This window comes from Carlito syrichta, unplaced genomic scaffold (assembly GCF_000164805.1).
Source record: "Carlito syrichta isolate Samal-C Ts95f unplaced genomic scaffold, Tarsius_syrichta-2.0.1 Scaffold79433, whole genome shotgun sequence".
NCBI lineage: Eukaryota > Metazoa > Chordata > Mammalia > Primates > Tarsiidae > Carlito > Carlito syrichta.
In genome coordinates this window covers 69162-89231 of record NW_007023529.1, presented here as the reverse complement: position 1 = coordinate 89231, position 20070 = coordinate 69162, and the positions used below count along the sequence as shown (strand labels likewise).

The following is a 20070-nucleotide window of genomic DNA, read 5'->3' as shown; positions in this document are numbered from 1 at the left end:
AAATTAGTGAAAAAGAGATTATTTTTAGTTTGGGCAAGTCACATGAACTCTTAAAAATGGGAGCTTTGAACAAGATATCCAGTTCTCTTTCACCTTTAACATTCCCTCATTTTCTTAGACTACCAAGATTTTTCCTCTTAAGTAAAAATCAAGACATACCAAGCCTATTTTATAAGAACACATTAAAATACAAACAAAAAAATTTATGTTTAGTGGTAATACCTTTATTAGTTTTTATAATGTGCTACTGGTCTACAAATCTGAACAGAACTACTCTTAGAAAAACATGGAAATGATATTCTTCTGGTTCTTTCAAAGATGGTTTTTTATGGCTGTTACTGCTGCCCCCTTGAGACTACAGATCTGCCTTCTGATGGATTGAGTAACTTTCTTAAAGAAAGAAATGGACCAAAAAGATACCAATATTTAGTAATATACTATACCATATCAGAAATAGTTTACATCCTGAGCTGCAGAGAGGTATATATAAAATATCTTGAAAGGTACATTCTTTTTCTTTTAATTTTTACTTTTTTAGAGACAGGGTCTTGCTCTGTCACACAGGCTGGAATAAAGTGGCACAATCATAGTTCACTGTGGCTTCAAACTCCTGGGTTCAAACAATCCTCCTGTTTCAGCTTCCCAAGTAGCTAGGAGTACAGGAGTGTATCACTAAGCCTGGCTAATTTTTTTATTTTTTGTAGAAATGAGGTCTTGTTATGTTGCCCAGGTTACTCTGGAACTCCTGGGCCTTAAGGGATTCCCCTGCTTCTTCCTTCCAAAGTGCTGGAATTACATGTGTGGGCTACCATGCCCAGACTAAACAAGTACATCCTTAAGTAAACTATTCTTATATACAAGAATTTGGCATGTTATCAGATCATGGGATTAACACATACTGGTATGTTCAACATGTATTTTTCATGATCCTGAAAAAAATAAGTCTTTATGTACTTATTTATAACTTTCATTTTTTTAAAATTCATTTTTATTTTTTAATATGCCAATCTAGTTTTCTGCCTCTAGCAGATATCAACTCATGAATAGTGGAAGAGAGCCAGGGGCTTCTGGAAACAGAACCCTGTAAGCTGTACATGAACTTGCAAGTATAGCATAATTAAAATAAGCAGCTACAAATAAAAAACATCTGCATTGAAGTAGGTACAATTTATATTTACATAAACTGTCCAGCTAAATACTACTTAAATACAAAAGCTATGGTTATATAATTCACTTTCATATATATTCTTCTTTTACTTGCAATGATATTAATACAGCTGATTAATGGAGGTGAAAAGGAACAAAACTGAGAAGAAAAAGACAGAATAAAAACGAATAATAATGATACTAGGAGAACCGATTCTCTGTCAGCCTTTCTCAGCAAGGACACTTCTAGTCTTTCCAGTCCTGAGCATTCTGCAAGTCGCTTCTGGGGTCCAAGTATCTCCTTAACATCACTAGACCCCTTATAATGGTGACAATAATAAGCTTTCACTGAAAAATCGCATTTAAAATCCTGTATTTTGTCTACTCCTTTAAATTCAAATAGTAAATAAAATGGTGTTAAACCAAGGTCTAAATGCAACTTTATAAAGACTATATAGAGAAGATATAGGCCAGGCTCGGTGGCTCAGTCTGTAATCCCAGTGCTTTGGGAGGCCGAGGTAAGTGGACTGCCTGAACCCGCGGGTTAGAGACCCGCCTGGGCAACTTGGCAAGACCTCATCTCTACAATAAATCAAAAATTAGCCGGGCGTGGTAGTGTGCACCTATAGTTCCAGCTACTTGGAAGGCTGAGGAGGAAGGATCGCAGGAGTCCAGCAGGTTGAGGCTGCAGTGGCCGGGAGCGACCACTGCACTCCAGTCTGGGTGACATGAGACTCCAACTCAAAAAAAAAGAAGATATAAAGAAATTAAAAGACTGTGGGCAACTATGGAAATGGTTTCCCACTAACTAGCAGGCTCTTAAGAAGGCTCAAGTCTACCTTTCAAAAGAAACTTAGGATGCCATCTTGAACAGATTATTTTATGGGGGGGGTCGTCTGTTCCAAATATGTAGCCCTAATAGTAACTTCAACTTATATATAAAGCACATCTATACCACTATTGAGTGCCCATATATGTAGGAGACACTGTGCTTAGTGCTATATAAAAACTCATTCTCTTGGACACCACATATGCTATATCTTTTTATTGCAGTTTTTAATTTCTACAAGAAAATCAAATGTCAATTTTAGAAATAAAGAATGTAGCTATTTTAGATAAACTACAACCTTCAGGAGAATGCATAAAAGCTTAATACAGATTTCTAGTTTTGGAACAAAATGTGTTCATTTTATGGCTTGAATTACCTACACATATGTCCAACGTGCTAATTAAGAGTTTTAGCATTAATGTCCTAAAATTATCATTTAGTAGTACTATATCATATCCTATAACACAATAGTTCAAATAAACAATATGACAGATAAAAGTTTTCTAGAGCTTTGTAGAGAATCTTCTAGAATAATGGAGAAAAAAGGTTAATGGACTAAGATCACGAGTTTTGGTTTCAGATGCACCCTTGTCTCTGTTCTGGTATCCCCTCATATTACTTGGTAACCTTGGGCAAGTTATTTAGCATCTTGAGTCCTCACCTCTAAAACGGGGGGGGGGGGGGGGGAGAACAATAGGGTGGTTGTGAGGATTAAATGAGAAACTGCTTTAGTACAAAGTCCCTTAACACATGTCCTAATCTTAGCTAGTATTATTGTTCATTCTTTATTATTGTGATATCATTACTGACTATAACCACACTGGAAGATTAAGGGCATAAAAACGGGGGCTGCTGAAACAATTCCACAGTAATAGAGTTCTCTAATTTGACTTGACCTATTGTAACTATTTAGGATTATAAAAGATTCTACGAGGAAAAGCAGTCTGGCATATAAAGATGAACTGGAAAATGATTAAATATAAGAATAGAAAAACCCAACTTATTCAATGTCTCCTATGTACTACATATTGCACTATTTTTTAAAAATTGTGTTTAAGTGAAAAGCTCAACTTGTGGAAGCTTGTTTGAATAAAAATAATTTTGCACTTTCTACAAGTAACTCAGGATTAATTATTGCTATGTATATAGCATCCACTAAAGATTATACAACTTAGTTACTTTGAAATAGATCTAGACAATATAAACAAAAATTAAAATCCCACTACATCTCAGAGCAGCACTGTCTAGCTTTATCCGTTCATATGAAGAAAGATGCATATTAGTACAAGAACTACTCTGAAGCAAGACTTCTTCTTTTTATTCTTATATCTTGCGTTTTGTTTCCCATACCTAGATTTGGTACTAATGCCATGGACTTGCTGTTGTCACTGTAAGTACAGAGAAGAAACCCACTCCAGAACTGTGCTAGCAGAGAAGGTTCTGGCTATGCAGGAATTGGGAAAAAAGAGTGAAAAAGAACTGATCTAGGAACTAGGTAGTAGCAACTGTTAAATGAATCCATGAAGTGTGGAAATAGCATATAAGATTGCCCTTAGAATCTTCGCAAGCTGGCCGGACCCTCAATTCACTAGTGCTGATCCTAGAAAATACTTTTCTTTGGCACACAGATGCAATAGTGGGCATTAAAAAGGGAATAGCAAAAACGTAACAGAAGAGCATAGGAGTGAAAAACACAAAAGTAAGAATAGCAGAACACCTGAAACATACTGAAATTATGAGCAATAATACTTTTGTTAAGACTAAAGGAAAGTAATTCAATGCATAAATATAACAACAACACACACTTGACAAAATTTTTATGTGAGTCATCCTTATTACAAAAATACCATAAAAAGGGATGCAAAAATGCACTCAGGTCAAAATCAAATACAGAATTTCCTATCTGGGAATCTCTTAGGATCACGTACTCCCATCTCAGTAACTTAAAAAGGAGACTAAGATACATCTTTTAAACTCTCCAAAAAGTGACAGATTAAGGACTGCTTCTTTTCCTTGGGTCTACAATATTACTAATTTGTGTCTATAAAATTAAAAACTGCTGAATGTTACAAAATCAGAGAAAAAGGAAGAGGAAGCTTGAGTATAAGTGATGGGATACAAGTAACTTTTCAAGCGAGGCATGAAAAACAGTGTATTTCCCTCTAAAGTCATATTTACAGGCCAGAATTTTCATGGTAAGAGAAATGCGAAGGCAGAATGACTTACCTGTGGGACCACATTCTGTATGTACGTTGGTGGATGCTGCTGCTTTTGCTGAGCAGCACTTTCTATTGCTACTTTAGCTACAGTGCTTGGATCTGCTCCTGCTGGCACAGCAACCATGGTTGCACTGCAGCCAGCATTGTTGGGGTCACTGATTGTAACTATTCTAACTCCTACTTTATTTGGAATTCCTGTGACTGTTTCCCTATCATTATCCTCTGCTGGCCTCTTTACAGTTTTGCATTCTGCTGTGCCATTTGTAGACCGAACGTCAGATGATAGGGCAGAAGAATGGGACACTCTTGATCCTGAGTGGGGAACTGCTATGATTTGGTGCCCCTGTATAACAGAGGCTGTAGAATGTGGTGAGACAACTACACTTGGGCGTTGCTGAGGCACATCTGAATTCAAACTTGAAGCTAGAGGTCCATTAGGCAAATCAGTACCACTAAACTGCTGTGTTGCCACATTTGAAGCCTCTTGTATACTGCTCACAGATGACGAACCCCCCAAAGTTAATACAGGTCCATTAGAAATTCTTTCTAGTTGATCACCTTTGGCAGTATCTTGCTGAGTGACATCTAAAGTCCCTTGTGATTCCACCGGAGATATCTCACCATTTCCTACATGATTGGAAGTTTTGTGATTTGGAATGTTTCTGCCTAAATGAGAACCATCTCCTTTATCAAAATCACAGATGCCATTAACTAGAGGTTTTTTCAAATCGCTTTTGACATCCTGCATGTCCATTTGTTCTGAGTTCAGTTTTCCAGATGCTCCATTCTCGCCAAATTCTAATGATGGCCCATTACTGATTAGTGAGCACTGATTAGCCTCACTTTGAAGTTTCCCTGAGTTTGAAGGAGGTAGACTTGAGTCACTGTACTTTCTCCCATTTAAAAGGCTTCCCACCTGTATTTCATTTTCCTTTGTATCCCCATTGCTGGTGTTTGTGGTTCCTCGTCGGCAGGATGGGTTCTCCATGACTTCAATTTTACGTTCATGAACATGTAAACCTGTTGCTTCCTTTGCTTCCTCCTCCTTTTGGCAAATTATTTTATCACCTTTGAATGGGGGAGTAGCAGTAGTACATGATGATTGTCCAGCTGGAGATGCTTGAGTGGCTGGAAGTGTTTGCACCTGAAGTCCAACTCCTGTCTGTGTTCCGCTCATGGTAATTCCTGCTGGAGCAATGAGCTGAGCTGCATTTCCCTGACTCACAGTTGCAGTTGCAAAACTTGTATTTGGCACAACTGTTATGGTTACCTGGTTGCCAGAAGTTCCTTGAAAAATGGTTGCTGGGCTATTTGAGATCAGTGGGCCTGGCAATATTTGTAAGTTCGAGATGGGCACGGTTTGTACTCCCCCTGTGGGTGGCATTGCACTTTGGACCAACTGAACATTTTGCTGCCCAACCAATAGTTGCTGAGCTGGAGTTTGCCCCTGCACTCCAAAACCTGCTGCCTGGTTATTGGCCACTTGGTAAACCACCTGAGGGCTAGGAGCTCTTGCATTATTAGGGGGAGGAATCTGTGGAGCTGGGAGAATAAGCTTACCACCTGGCGTTGAGGGACCACGCTTTGGAAGCAGCAGCTGTTTTATCAGACTTGACTCACTAGAAGTAGGCTGACCAACTCCTGCATTCGTTTGCTGAGGTTGAACTTGCATCTGTACTTGTTGTGGCTGCTGAACTTGTACTTGTACCTGTTGTGGTGGGGGTGCTGGTGAATGCTGCTGCTGTTGCTGCCTTTTCACAGATAGCATTTGACTGACAGTAGGAGGTGGTCCCTGTGATTGAGGGGTGGAAGATGACATGGCAGTAGGGACTTGGTTATTAGAGGCTGGAACAGGTGATGGTGAAGAAGATGGAGTTATGTTTGGTTGTCCAGTTAGCTGAACTGTCTGACCAGCTGGAAGAGATGCTGGATTTGCAAGAACAATTTGGTGAATGGCTGGTGCATAAGTCTGACCTTGTTGAGCTGGCTGGCTTACAATCACTACACTTTGTTGGGTTGGCTGCTGTGGTTGTTGAATAGATTGCTGTACCACTGTTGATGAAACTTGCTGAGAAGGGAGAGGTTTTGGAGCAATGTTCTGAAACCCTACCCTTGAAGGTTGTGGACTTGGGACACCAGCAATGGTAACCATTTGTCCTGTAGCTACCTGAAAATTCTGTACTGAAGTTGCTGAGACAATATTGGATGCAGAAGTTGTTACGTACTGTGGAGGTGCTATGATAACAGTATCCTGTGGCTGGGTACCAGCTGATGTCTGTTGAGATGAAGTCTGCACAGGCTGGGGTGATGTGGTGATTAACTGTTGACCCTGTGAAACTGTGGAAGTACATGCTGGTATGTTCTGTACTCTGCCGAATATATGACTCTGTGGGACAGCTTGCTGAATTACTGTAACAGGAGTGCCTGAAGGTATCTGTCCTGGTACCACTGTGTGTAATGGAGACTGTTGTGAAATTACAGATGGATGGTGAAGCAATGTCTGAGAATTCACTACTGTAACAGGTTGTGGCCCTGTACTGTGATTCTGAACCCCAGAACTCTGTGGAGGTCCTCCAACAGCAATACTGACAGGAACTGCTGTTTGGGGTAAAGAATTCTGGATTACTGTAGCCTTAACAACTTCACAAGGAATTGGAGCTTTATTTTGAATGACAGTCACTGGAGCATTTTGCTGCTGGTGGGTATGAACTGAAGGATTTGGTGGAATTCTTGAAACAGTTTGTGCCACAGTATGAACACCTTGTACTGGAAAAGACATTTGTGTTGCAGTCAAATTTGAAGATTGGTTGGTAACAGGAGTCCTCTGAAAATGGTTTCCTACAGTTTGTGATCCATGAGGGATTCCTGAAAATACAGGGAAAAAGGCAAAATTCCAAATGAAACGACTGAGATGGTGCAGGTTGGAATTATTTTACTTAACACAAGAGAAAGTAGTTTTTAAAACTTAACACCTAACAATTTTGAATCATATGAATATAATAGTATGCCAAATAAAAAAATGCTACTTGAAAAACAAAAAATTTATATAAAATGTATATAGCATACATTTTTCATTTTTTATTATTAAATTAATAATACTTAAAGTACAATAAAAATTAACACCTGCAGGTGAAGGACTTGGAGATACATCAGGAACAGAATCAACACGAACAACAGGAGTAGAAACTGGTTGCTGCTGATAGTACATCTGAATGGGAAGTGGTATAGCCCTCCGTTTTACTCCCACCACGTGAATATGCGCCTGCCCACTGTTACTGGAATCCTCTACTCTCTTCACTGTATGATTTGGAAAGACCGTTCTGTAAAGTACATAGATACTCAGTAAGTTTTGATAACTATCCCACTAACTTCTGACATTAGAAAGCAGCAGTAGATTTACTGTGACTTATGTATAAACCAGTAAGATTCATTAAGTGATATTCTGCAGGATGGGAAGAAAGAAATACAGAAGATTAATCTTCCAAGTTTAAAAATTATTATTTATTAACAGTGTTGTTTGCATTTAAACATTCTACCACATAACTAACCAATATGTAACTAACCGTATATAACTAACCAAGTATAAGAAACCAATAGCTAGCCGGGCTCGGTGGCTCAGCCTGTAATCCTGCGCCTTTGGGAGGCTGAGGTGAGTGGATTGCCTGAGCCTACGGGTTCGAGACCCACCTGGGCAGTGAGACCTCATCTCTACCACAAATCAAAAAAAAAAAAAAAAATTAGCCGGGCGTGGTAGCGCATGCCTGTAATTCCAGCTACTTGGAAGGCTGAGGTGGAAGGATTGCCGGAGCCCAGCAGGTGGAGGCTGCAGTGGTCGGGAGCGGCCACTGCACTCCAGTCTGGGTGGCAGTGAGACTCCAACTCAAAAAAAAAAAAAAAAAGAAAGAAACCAATAACTTTTGATATTTTCTCAAAAGAGCAAGAGATGCTATAAGTGATATAAATAAACTTTATTTAAATAAAGAACTATGCATCTTACCTAAGACATTTATAAAATCCAGTTGATGTTAGAATTCCACCACGAGCTAATTTACTGCAAGTTGAGAGGTATTCAGAATACATTTCTGCTCGAGAAACAGAACAGTCTGGATTTACTTCAAAATGAGCATTCAGCCTAAAAAAGGAGAAAAATTAAGTATTATGCAATATACTATTGAATAGTCTGTATGCAAATAAAAACTAAAGTTATTTGGAGACAATGTGTTATAAACTAATAATTATACCTACTAATAAAATGTCACTATCTCATGTTAGTAGCAAAAATATATGCTAAGTTTTGAAAGATTAAATCAAAAGACATTAACTCCTTAATAATACTTATTTTAGTATTAAAAGAATCATTAACAATAAATATAAAAACTATGTTCACATCGCAATGAGATAAGGTATAAGAAATAATTTTATTCAGTGACTATCTATTTGGGTTCCTGTCTTAAACTAACCATAATATAAGAGAAGTTCCCAATTATGAGCTATTTGCATTGGAGGTAAGGAAAATTGAACTAAAGATAAAATTTTCTTGGCTCTTGTATCAAATTCTTTCAGAAAAAACTTACTCAAGCTTTTCAACTACTCCCCCAAATAATTATACTTCCCATACTCCATACCCCCATTCCCCCATTTCAGAATGCTCTATTTGCCAATCCGTTACAAACTCATTCAACTTCCATCTTTTTCTCAAAGTGACCTCCACCTGTAAGTTAGGATTGGAGACCTAGTTACCCTTCTAGGACTCTTTCCAGAACTATCTATGCATAAAAGGCCAACTTAACAGTTGTTTCTTATAAGAGGGGAGATCCCAAAAAAATCGGAATTATGTTTGGAAGGCGGGCCTCTTGTAGTACAGCTTTCCCCAACAGGTAAGTGTTCTAGGAACCATTGGCATCAGTGTACCAGCTAGCACTGTTGTGAAAGGCTGCATTCAGCTTCAGTGAATTGTTTTTTGGAAATTCTTTCAACATATTTGCCTATTTCATTGTGGATAATTTATGGGCACACCTGCCCACACTTCACTGACTGGTAAGCAGTTTTTGACCAAAAAACGGCATGACCCCCACACTCTACCTTCTCTATTCACCCACTCTTGCCCTGAGTGACTTTTTTTTTTGTTTCCCCAGATGAAAAAGTCTTCAAAGAGCCGGGCTCTTTTTTGCCAATGTGAAAGAGGTGAAAAGAAAAAAGAAGCAATAAAAGGCATCCAAACTGGTAAGTTCAAAAGCTATTTTGAGCCATGGAAAAAGCATATCGATAGGTGTATGCATCAAACAGAGAGTACTTTGAAGGTGACTCAGGTTTAAACATGTAAGAATAAACAATTTTTAATAAGTAAATTCTGGGTTTTTGTGGATCCCCCTCATATACCGAATCAAACAATAATTATGATAAAGTAAATGTAAAATGACTCTTTCCCCTCTCTTCGAGAATTGGCAGAAATGTTCATCTGCGATTTTTAAGACCACATCTATACTTAACACAGACACATTTTATAATGATTGTGGTACATACTTTTTCTTTCCCAACTTTCTTTTTTTTTTTGAGTTGAGTCTCACTCTGTCACCCAGACTGGAGTGCAGTGGCCGCTCCCGGCCACTGCAGCCTCAACCTGCTGGGCTCCGGCGATCCTTCCGCCTCAGCCTTCCAAGTAGCTGGAACTACAGGCGCATGCTACCACGCCCGGCTAATTTTTTCTTTATTGTAGAGATGAGGTCTTGCCAGGCTGCCCAGGAGGGTCTCGAACTCAGGCAATCCACTCATCTCAGCCTCTCAAAGGTGCGGGATTACAGGCTGAGCCACCGAGCCCGGCTCTTTTCCAACTTTCATCATCTTCTCTATATCAAGATTTCAAAAAGACTAGATATAAAAAACTTCATTTTGGTTGCAATATAGAAGGCAAACATTTCCAAATATTACTGGACAAGATTCAAGTATAAGGGGCCAATGTGTAAAAATATAGAAGGTGAGAAAAAAAACAAGTAATTACAGATATCTGAAACCATAAACCTGGTTTAAGCAAAGTAGGGAAAGCCTGGAGAAAACTGCCATAGGAACAAAGATATGAAAGCAGCAAAAATACGAAACATAGAGTGACAGAAGCATGGAATGAGAAATAAATAATGTTAGAGAATGGGAGAAAAGGAATCAAAACAAGACATTTTAAAAAGTGGTATTTCATTGGAAAGTAGTCTTATACTTCAGTCCATTAAGTTGAACTTCATAAATAATGCCAAGGTAACCATCCTTAACAAATGAAATTTAACAAGCTCTACATTTGTTTTTTTTGTTGTTGTTATTGTTTTTTTTTTTAAGAAAGTGGCTGAGACATGGCTACACAATTATCTCATGAAAATATTATTGTCAAGTTGCTTATTAGTTCAAGGTAGAAAACACTGTCTATTCTGTTTGATTACTTTCCCTTGACTATTCATACACACACAAAATTAACTGTCACTGAATAAGTTTTGCTTTAGATGGAAAAGAAGAAACATGTAACAATAAAACCTAAACTTGGTTTTATTTTCTTAAAGTCAGTCCAATTCAGCTTTAATAAAACATTAATTTATAAGGACTAATTTTGCAACCTGACAAACCATATTTTCTATTAAGTCAAAGAAATTTTTAACACACATTTTGCTTTAAAAAGGGGACCAAACAGTGCAATTTACTGAAATTCTAGTCATACTGTTTTTCTTTCACATTATTCCAATATACAGAAAGTAGTTTTATGTTGTCCTTTCTTTGTATAAATGATATTCTACTCTAACTAAAAAGAAATGCAGAATAAAACATTCTAGATGACTGTGGAATACATTTCCTTTTTTCTTTGCTTAATTCTTCCCAAAGATAAAGCCTTAATAGAAATAAACCACTTACCACTGACAAGCAAACTTCTCACTATCTATTTCCACTATTCCTGGAGGTGGAGCAACATGCTGTGCTACAACTGCTCTGGAAGCTTGAAAAAAAAAATACATTAGCTACATCAGTTTTAAAAGCTTAATCACTATACTCCATATTTAGCTCATGGATACTGAACCAATTAATATTCACAATGAATACCTTTTTAAAAGGTGTATAACATATAAAAATATACAAAACTGAGAACAAAACTAATGTATAATGGAGCACATATTATACCAGCTACTATCTTAGAGCTTCACATGCACTACTTTGTTCAACACTCTAATTATTCAAATAATAATAATATGGATGATTTAGCTAACATGAACTTTATTTTTCCCATGGGCTGGACACTGAAATAAATACATATATTATCTTAATTCTTCTGTGAGGTTGGCACAGACAAGAAAACTAAGGCTCAAAGTGATTAAAATAACTTGCCTAGAGTCACACAGCTCAACAAGTAAGTTCCAGAAGTAGAATGCATCAGAAATTATATCAGAAATTAATGCAACAGAAATTTTAGCTTCTAAATCATCCATATTATTTCTGAATTTAAAGGCTAATGTTAACTCTATAAGTGGCATATATACAATTTTTGTAATATGAACAAAAGCTGAACTAATTCAAAGTCCCACATTCAAGAAAGAATTCTCATAGATATTTTCTGGGGAGGGAAAAAAAAAAGATCTGTTGTAATAATAATTTTGAGGTATACTTTCTGTCCTAAAAGAAGCAACATGGTTGTGTAAAAATATATTAGCTGAGCCGTGCTCAGTGGCTCAGCCTGTAATACCGCGCCTTTGGGAGGCTGAGGTGAGTGAATTGCCTGAGCCCGCGGGTTCGAGACCCGCCTGAGCAGCAAGACCTCATCTCTACAATAAATCAAAAAATCAGCTGGGCGTGGTGGCGCATGCCTGTAATTCCGGCTACTCAGAAGGCTGAGGCGGAAGGATCGCCAGAGCCCAGCAGGCCGAGGCTGCGGTGGCCAGGAGTGGCCACTGCACTCTAGTCTGGGCGACAGAGTGAGACTTCAACTCAAAAAAAAAAAAAAAAATTAGCTATTAATCTTAAGACACATATAATTTCTAAGATTTCATTGATGACATATTTTTAAAATTTCAAAGTGAATAACTGAATTATTATTTTCTAGTAAATTGAAGAGCTCTAGTAAAATGAATATCTTTTCATCTCTATTATATTTTACAAAGAAACTCATAAAAACATGAAAAATATAATAGAATATAAAAGTAGTATAATTACTGGAACTAGAGGAGCTGCACAACACAGGCAAATCTTTGAGCGGGCTGAAGTAAATCATGGCTTTTGACAAGGGCTTCATGCTTTCTTTGGGATAACAGTCAATGTAGCCACTTAAATATTCATTCTGCACTAAGCCATTTATATTTACATTATTTATTTTCATATTCTTTAAAATCTAAGTTTAATTATTCCTATTTTAGATCAGAAAACAAAAGTTCAGAGATTTAAGTTCCCAAAGGAATACATGCTGGAGATGGCACAGCTGGGTATAGTTGGAAAGACTTCTTTTATAAGTGTTAAATTTGAATCCAGGTCTGCTACATTTCAGAGGCCATGCTGCTTCTCAAGAGAATGTTATAATTACAACCAAAATCATTTTTCCTGTTAGCAATTTCAGTTTAACTTTTCTTCTCCTTCTAACGTGGTTTATAGAAAATACTTTCCAGGGCCTAAACCTATGTAGAAATTGTCTTCCCTTTTCTTCAGCACTTACACCATGAAAGAGTATACCCTAGCTGGGTTCGGTGGCTCAACCTGTAATCCTGTGCTTTGGGAGGCTGAGGTGAGTGGATTGCCTGAGCCCGCGGGTTCGAGACCCGCCTGGGCAACTTGGTGAGACCTCATCTCTACAATAAATCAAAAAATTAGGCAGGCATGGTAGCGTGCACCTGTAGTTCCAGCTACTTGGAAGGCTGAAGCAAAAGGATCGCTGGAGCCCAGCAGGTAGAGGCTGCAGTGGCCAGGAGCATGCCACTGCACTCCAGTCTGGGCAATAGAGTGAGACTCCAACTCCAAAAAAAAAGAAAGAGTATACCCTACTCAGACTGAAATCTCCTAAATCAATTAACAACCGATTTTATGAAACATTAGAAATTATGATGAACTTGTAAGGATCCTTGTAAACACTGCAAAAAGAAGAAATTATTAAAGTCATAATAAAGAATTTAAACTGGAAGCATATAATTATGACAAAAAGTAGCTACAAACTGAGAAGCACTGCCCACAAGATACCTGAAGACATTCCAAATGATACAAAGGCACCTATACTTTGAAAGGAATCAATTTCCCAAAACTCAACTTCTGTATGTATTCTTCCTAAAATTGCTTTGTCTGAGAATACTACCTCCTCTTTGATAACTGTTGTTCTCCTGTTTTGGAATAAAAAGACTGAACCCTCACCCATCTTTGATAGCACTACAGTATTATTCATTATGGTTAAATGCATAAAAATCTAGAGCCAGAGAATTCTATCACTCACTAGCTGTGTAATCTTGGGCAAATTACTTAACTTCTCTGTCTATAAAATGGGGGAAAATAACAGTCCACCTACTTCATAGGTTGTTATGAGACTAAAGGAGTTTATATTTAAATCACCTAAAACAATGCCTGGGGGCAACCCCCTCCGGTCCCCTCCCACTGTGGGAGTTTTTCTGTCCTCTCAATAAATCCTGCTTTAAAAAAACAACAAAAAAACAATGCCTGGCACAAAGTAAGTATTATAAAAATGATAACTATTATTACTGTTACAGTTTAAAAACCTCTGGAACACCAAAATGAGACTTAGAAACATTAGTGTTCACAAAGCCTCTTAACCAAAGTATTATTGTAGAGCTTCCTGTCAAGCCCAGTGTTTAATATATTATAGTTAAGGGTAAAGTTGGGCCATTAGAAATTGGGTATTTTGGCCCTGTGGTGTGTTCTGAATCAGATATATTATAGAGTAATAACAATCTTGCTTCATGTCCTTGCCTTCTCAACTACTGTCAAGGAATGCATTACTTCTAAGGCAGAATCTTGTGTAGGCAAAGCACACAAAGTATTTTAAAGTAATACAGAAAGTAGTGGAATCTTATTCAGACAACAAATCCAAGGCAAGTTTAACCCTTAGAATTCTGAAGGAAAGTTTTCATAGTAACATATTTGAGGGGGACCCCCCAAAAACTTCACAATTTATTTATTAAAAATTGTGTATTTATTCTTACATGGTTTTTTTTTGTTTTTTGAGTTGGCGTCTCACTCCATCGCCCAGGCTGCAGTGCAGTGGCATGCTTAGGGCCACCCCAGCATCAACCTGCTGGGCTCAGGCAATCCTTCCACCTCAGAACTACAGGCGCATGCTACCATGGCTGGCTAATTTTTTATTTATTATAGAGATGAGGTCTTGCCAAGTTTCCTGGGCTGGTCTCAAACCCGTGGGGGCTCAAGCAATCTTCTCGTCTCGGCCTCCCAAAGTACTGGGATTACAGGCTGAGCCACTGAGCCCAGCCTATTCTTTTATGTTTAAACTTCAGTCACCTTCAAAATACTCTCTGTTTGATGCAATACACCTATCAAGGTGCTTTTTCCACTGCTCAAAAACAGTTTTGAACTCATCAGTTTGATGCCGTCCACATGGCAACATGTTTCTCTTTGAGAACTTTTTTCATCTGGAGAAACCAACAACAAAAAAATTGCCCAGGGCAAGACTAGGTGAAAAGAGATAGTGGGGCAAGGTAGACATGCCATTTTTTGATGTCCTTGCCTTCTCAACTACTGCTTAACACTCAGTACGGTATAGACAGGTGTGCTCATAAATCACCTACCATGAAATGGGCAAAGGTATTGAAAGAATCCCCACGAAAAATTCACTTAAGTCAAACACAGCCTCTCAAAACAACACTAGCTGGTATACTGATGTCAGTGGGTTCCTAGAACACTTACCTACTGGGGAAAGCCTGTGCTACAAGGGACCCGCCCTCCAAAAGATAATTTCTGGTTTCTGGGGTCCCCTTCATATGAACATACTTTATTGAATTGAAAAACAAATTGAGCCTGGCGCGGTGGCTCATGCCTATAATCCCAGCACTTTGGGAGGTCGAGGTGAGAGGACTGCCTGAGCCCATAAGTTCGAGACCAGCCTGGGCAACTTGGTAAGTCCTCATCTTTACAATAAATGAAAAAATTAGCCGGGCATGGTGGCGTGTGCCTGTAGTTCCAGCTACCTGGAAGGCTGAGGTGGAAGGATGACTTGAGCCCAGCAGGTCGAGGCTGCAGTGGATGGGAGCATGCCACTGCCCTCCAGCCTGGGTGACAAAATGAGACTCCAACTCAAAAAAAAAAAAAAAGCACTTTTCCCAAGTAACAGAGCCTGATTAAGCAGCAAACTTTTGATGATATAAACTACCTTTATCAGTTATGTGGCAAAGAATTTCCATAAATTGAATGAGGTAAGTCTGCAGTGACAAGGTTTTCACAAAAATATATTCAAAGAACATAATAAAAATCACTTTATAAACATCAGATACATTGTACTGGTCTTAAATTAAACAATACTTCAATTTTCCTAATCCAGTAGTCCTCAAAAGTATAGTCCTGCTACCTGCAGCATCACCTCTCATAGGAACTTATAAGAAATCAAAAGTCCCAGTCCCACCTCACTCAGAAATTCGGGGTATGGAGCCCAGAAATCTGTGTTTTAAGAAGTTCGTCAGATGATTCTGATGCACCTTCAAAAGTTTGAGAACCACTGTGCTAAAACTTCTTGAATATATTAGGTTAATCAAGGAGCTAAGTATAAGAATAGCAAGTATAATTTACAGTTGTATCTTATTAGTATCTTTTAGATGTATTTTCCAGAAACTCTAACCCTTTGCACTCGGAGACATCTCACAGATCACCTACTTGCAACTCAACTGCACTTTTTTTAACGTAATAGTGAAAAACACGAATTACTTCGTATTAAATAGCATAGTGTTGGAACCAATTATTTTATCGTAAATATGTTTAGCTTATAATGGAATTTTGGACATCGAGGAATTTATTTATGACAAAATTTTAAATCTTATATTTTTCTAGTGTGTGAAAATGTGAAAGTCACTGACATGCATTGCAGGTTTATTGACACATGCTGTACAATAGTAATTTGTTTGAGGTCTGCCACCTGGTGTTTTTCTATTCTGGTTTTCTTCCTCCCACATTATTAAAATGTAACTTATTGTCCAATCTGTGGAAGAAGATATGGAAGGATACACTTGTAATTTCTGAAAACCACTTTTCAACTGATTGATCATATCTCAGTATCTATTCCACCTCTTTATTTGCTTTTTTATGCAATTTGAATGGAAAATTTCAAGGAAACATACATTTTTTAAAAAAGTTGTGCTGGCATAAGTTTGTCCCGTATAATCACCTGCAATCTATGTCCCCTGAGAGGAAATAACTGAGTAGCTTGCTAGATTTACAAAGTCCCCTCAGAGGGGGCATCCGAGTACAAAGGGTTTAAAACTACAATAAATCAAAAAATCAGCCGGGCGTGGTAGCGCATGCCTGTAATTCCGACTGCTTGGAAGGCTGAGGCGAAAGGATTGCCGGAGCCCAGCAGGTCGAGGCTGCGGTGGCCGGTAGCGGCCACTGTACTCCAGTCTGGGCAACAGAGTGAGAGTCCAACTCAAAAAAAAAAGAGACTAATGACTGGGCAACAAATACTCTTGCAGGCGGCAGGCGGGGTACTTAATTCTCTGATTTCAACAAAAACAAAGTAGAACTCAAGTTGTCAGGTGATCATTTAAAATAAGTTTAATACTTTTTGGATAATTCTAAAGAAGGCCAAAGAACTATAAATTCTATCCTTATCTATTTATTGACTTGAGCTAGATTTTTCAACTGACAATTGTAAAAAGGGAAAACAAGGATATAATTGATGCTGATTCCAGTTTCATTCTAGCAGTAAGTAATATTCATTAAGAAATACACTGGATTAATAGCTTCTAGAGAAGCAGGGGAAAAAATTCCCATCCATCTTACTAAGAGATATACTTCCAACAATTTTGCTTTCTGTTTAATAGTTATTTGTAAGACCTTTTAATGTAGTTACTATTATTTGATATGTTTATTACTAAAGTCTGTAATGATAAAATAAAAATTTAAGCACTTAGGACTTTATAGAATAATAAGGAACGGAAAAACTTTAAAGTGTCCATTTTATAGCTAAAACAAGTGATGGGGTGATGAATAAAATAATTTCAAACAAAATATATTGCACTAGGATAAAATTCTGTTAAGATACTAGAATGAGTTCAAGGTGAAACCAGAAAATTGCAAAATTTCTGATGTTACAGAGTTTGTATTTTTTTTTTTTTTTTTTTGAGTTGGAGTCTCACTCTGTCGCCCAGACTGCAGTGCAGTGGCTGCTCCCGGCTACCGCAGCCTCGACCTGCTGGGCTCCGGCAATCCTTCTGCCTCAGCCTTCCAAGCAGGCGGAATTACAGGCATGCGCTACCACACCCAGCTGATTTTTTGATTTATTGTAGAAATGAGGTCTCGCTGCCCAGGCGGGTCTCGAACCCACGGGCTCAGGCAATCCACTCACCTCAGCCTCCCAAAGGCGCGGGATTACAGGCTGAGCCACTGAGCCCGGCCGTGTATTTTTTTAAAAATGAATGATGGTACCAAGATTCTACTGGATTTAAAAAAGCATAACTATTTTATTTTAAAATTTTAGTTTAACATACAACATGAAAATATATTCTTTGCAACCATTCAAATTATGATGAAATTCATATGTCAACCTGCAAAGTGAAAGTTTATAAAGTTTTCATAGGGATGAAGGAAGTGATGAAAAAGGTTGAAGATGACCATTCCATAAGAGAGCAGCACTGAACTATGGAGAGGGAGCAGAGACCAACCACAAAGGACAACTCATCACACAACTGAAAATTGTCAATCAGGGAAAACATTAAGTGATAAAGTGCTCTCCAGCTCAAAAGTAATTCTTTTTGGTCCCTAGAGGCCCATTCCCATCTCTATCAATGAATTACTGCATAAACGAACAAGTCACAAACTCTCAATGTTAAATATGTCCATTTGCCAAATGAGGACCAAATCTTAGGTTGAGAAATAGGTTTACCTATCATTTATTGAAGTCAAGTAAACTGTTAAGCCATATAGCAAAAATAATCTTCATCAAAATCACTCTTGAATAGTTCTCAAATGATCCATTACAGTTCAGTGTACTCACTGGCAATTTATCAATTCCTCTACTGTTTCTTTATGACCCTCAATTAAGTTAATATTCACTTTCATCTTTGATGATAAAAACATATCCAAACCACCAGACACTTAACTAGCAACATAAACTGTTTCATTTATTTGTCAAAGTTGAGAAACCATTAATATGCTAACAAGATTCCCCCATATGCATTGGCTATGTAACATCTATACCTGTGAAAGCTAACTGAGTAGACTGGCAGTCAAAATTACCTATTTTGTACCTTCTATTTCTTGACCTCTTCTGTTAGGTAGATTCAAGTAAGTTAAGTGAACATGTGATACAACTCTACTTGTATACATTAGGACATAAGGAGAATAAAAACAGGTGGTATTGCATAAATAGAGCAAATAATTTAATACTATGAGTTAAAGTAAAAGAGAGACTGAAACTACAAAATAATGTAAGGAAAACACCTGGAGAGAAGATCAGAGTCTGAACTGAATCACAAAAACTAGCAGTTCAAGGGATCAGGGTATTCAGGATGACTCGATACGATTTGGTGAACAGAGGAATGTAATAGCTAAAGATTAGGACAATAAAATTTTTGGTTTGGGGATTGTGAGGAAGGAAAGAAAGATAGGTTTAAGATATGGAACCAAAGAGATGGGAAAGACTGATATCCAGAGCACAGGATTCAGAAGAAATAAGCAACTCTTTGTAAGACAAACTGAAGTAGAAGTGGAAGGAATTCAGATGCTAATACATTTCTAAGTGAAGGAGTAAGAAGCTCAAGAAATTCCATCCTTCTTTCAAAATACACAAAGAAAGAGACATGTCTTGGGGACAGCAGAGGTGGGTGGGTAGGATGTGAAAGGACAGATGAAATGAAAGATGGATTGTCAGAACAAACAAAGGTAGCGAAAGTTCTCTACAAAACGGCTGAAAGTGCTAAAATATAAAAATGATGACTCATAATGAGCCAGGATAAAGAAATTCAAGGACTGAAGAAAAGGCTGGTCATTAGACATGTCTGCACTATAGTAACAGTTGAGTTAAACAGCATTGAGTCAAGGGACCCTAGGAAGAGTACGCAAATTCAGGTACACAGGTTTGTATGTGTGTATATATTACATATATGCATGTGTCTGCTGCTAGGCTCTGAGTCTGTGGTGTTGGGTCCAAGATTTAGGGGTGCTAGGTGTATTATGTATCCTGATGCTCACCTAAAACTACAAGGTAATATGTTATTAACCTATTCATAGTATGTCGATTTCCCAAGACAAAAATCACAAAGAAGAGGCCACTAGGGCACTTATTGTTCATAACTGAATCTTTCCCAACTTTGTTTCCTTATTATACTATTCTTCCTCTGTCCTCACTTTGATCTTACTACTCCCAGAATGTATAATATCTAAAAAATCAGAGTACATGCCTAAATTCTTCTTTGGCCTACTCTACTGTAAAATATCAGTTCCCTTGTACTACATATTAAAACTTATCCTTAGTATTAAATCTTATACTCCATAACCATGATGGAAAATAATATGTAAAAACACTAACCTGGGGCAGATGCTACATGGGTCTGGGTTTGGACTTGCTCCACAGCTTGTGGCCTAATTTCAGATAGAACTTGATGACTGGAACTTGGATGCTCAACCAGTTTTACTGCAGCTAGTGCATCAGGGCCAAACATCTGAATATCCATAGAAACCAGACACACTAACATGTCT

General features: G+C 37.9%; 1 protein-coding gene across 1 annotated transcript in view; it reads right to left on the bottom strand.

Moving 5' to 3' along the window:
• ARID2 (AT-rich interaction domain 2) overlaps positions 1 to 20070 on the bottom strand; it is an 88471-nt gene that overhangs the window by 43438 nt on the left and 24963 nt on the right. The window contains exons 8-12 of the mRNA XM_008054622.2: positions 19901 to 20068; positions 11083 to 11164; positions 8192 to 8326; positions 7318 to 7514; positions 4202 to 7059 (exon numbers count right to left, since the gene is read on the bottom strand). Coding sequence (XP_008052813.1) covers positions 4202 to 7059; positions 7318 to 7514; positions 8192 to 8326; positions 11083 to 11164; positions 19901 to 20068 — 3440 coding nt within the window. The remainder of the gene's footprint in view (positions 1 to 4201; positions 7060 to 7317; positions 7515 to 8191; positions 8327 to 11082; positions 11165 to 19900; positions 20069 to 20070) is intronic.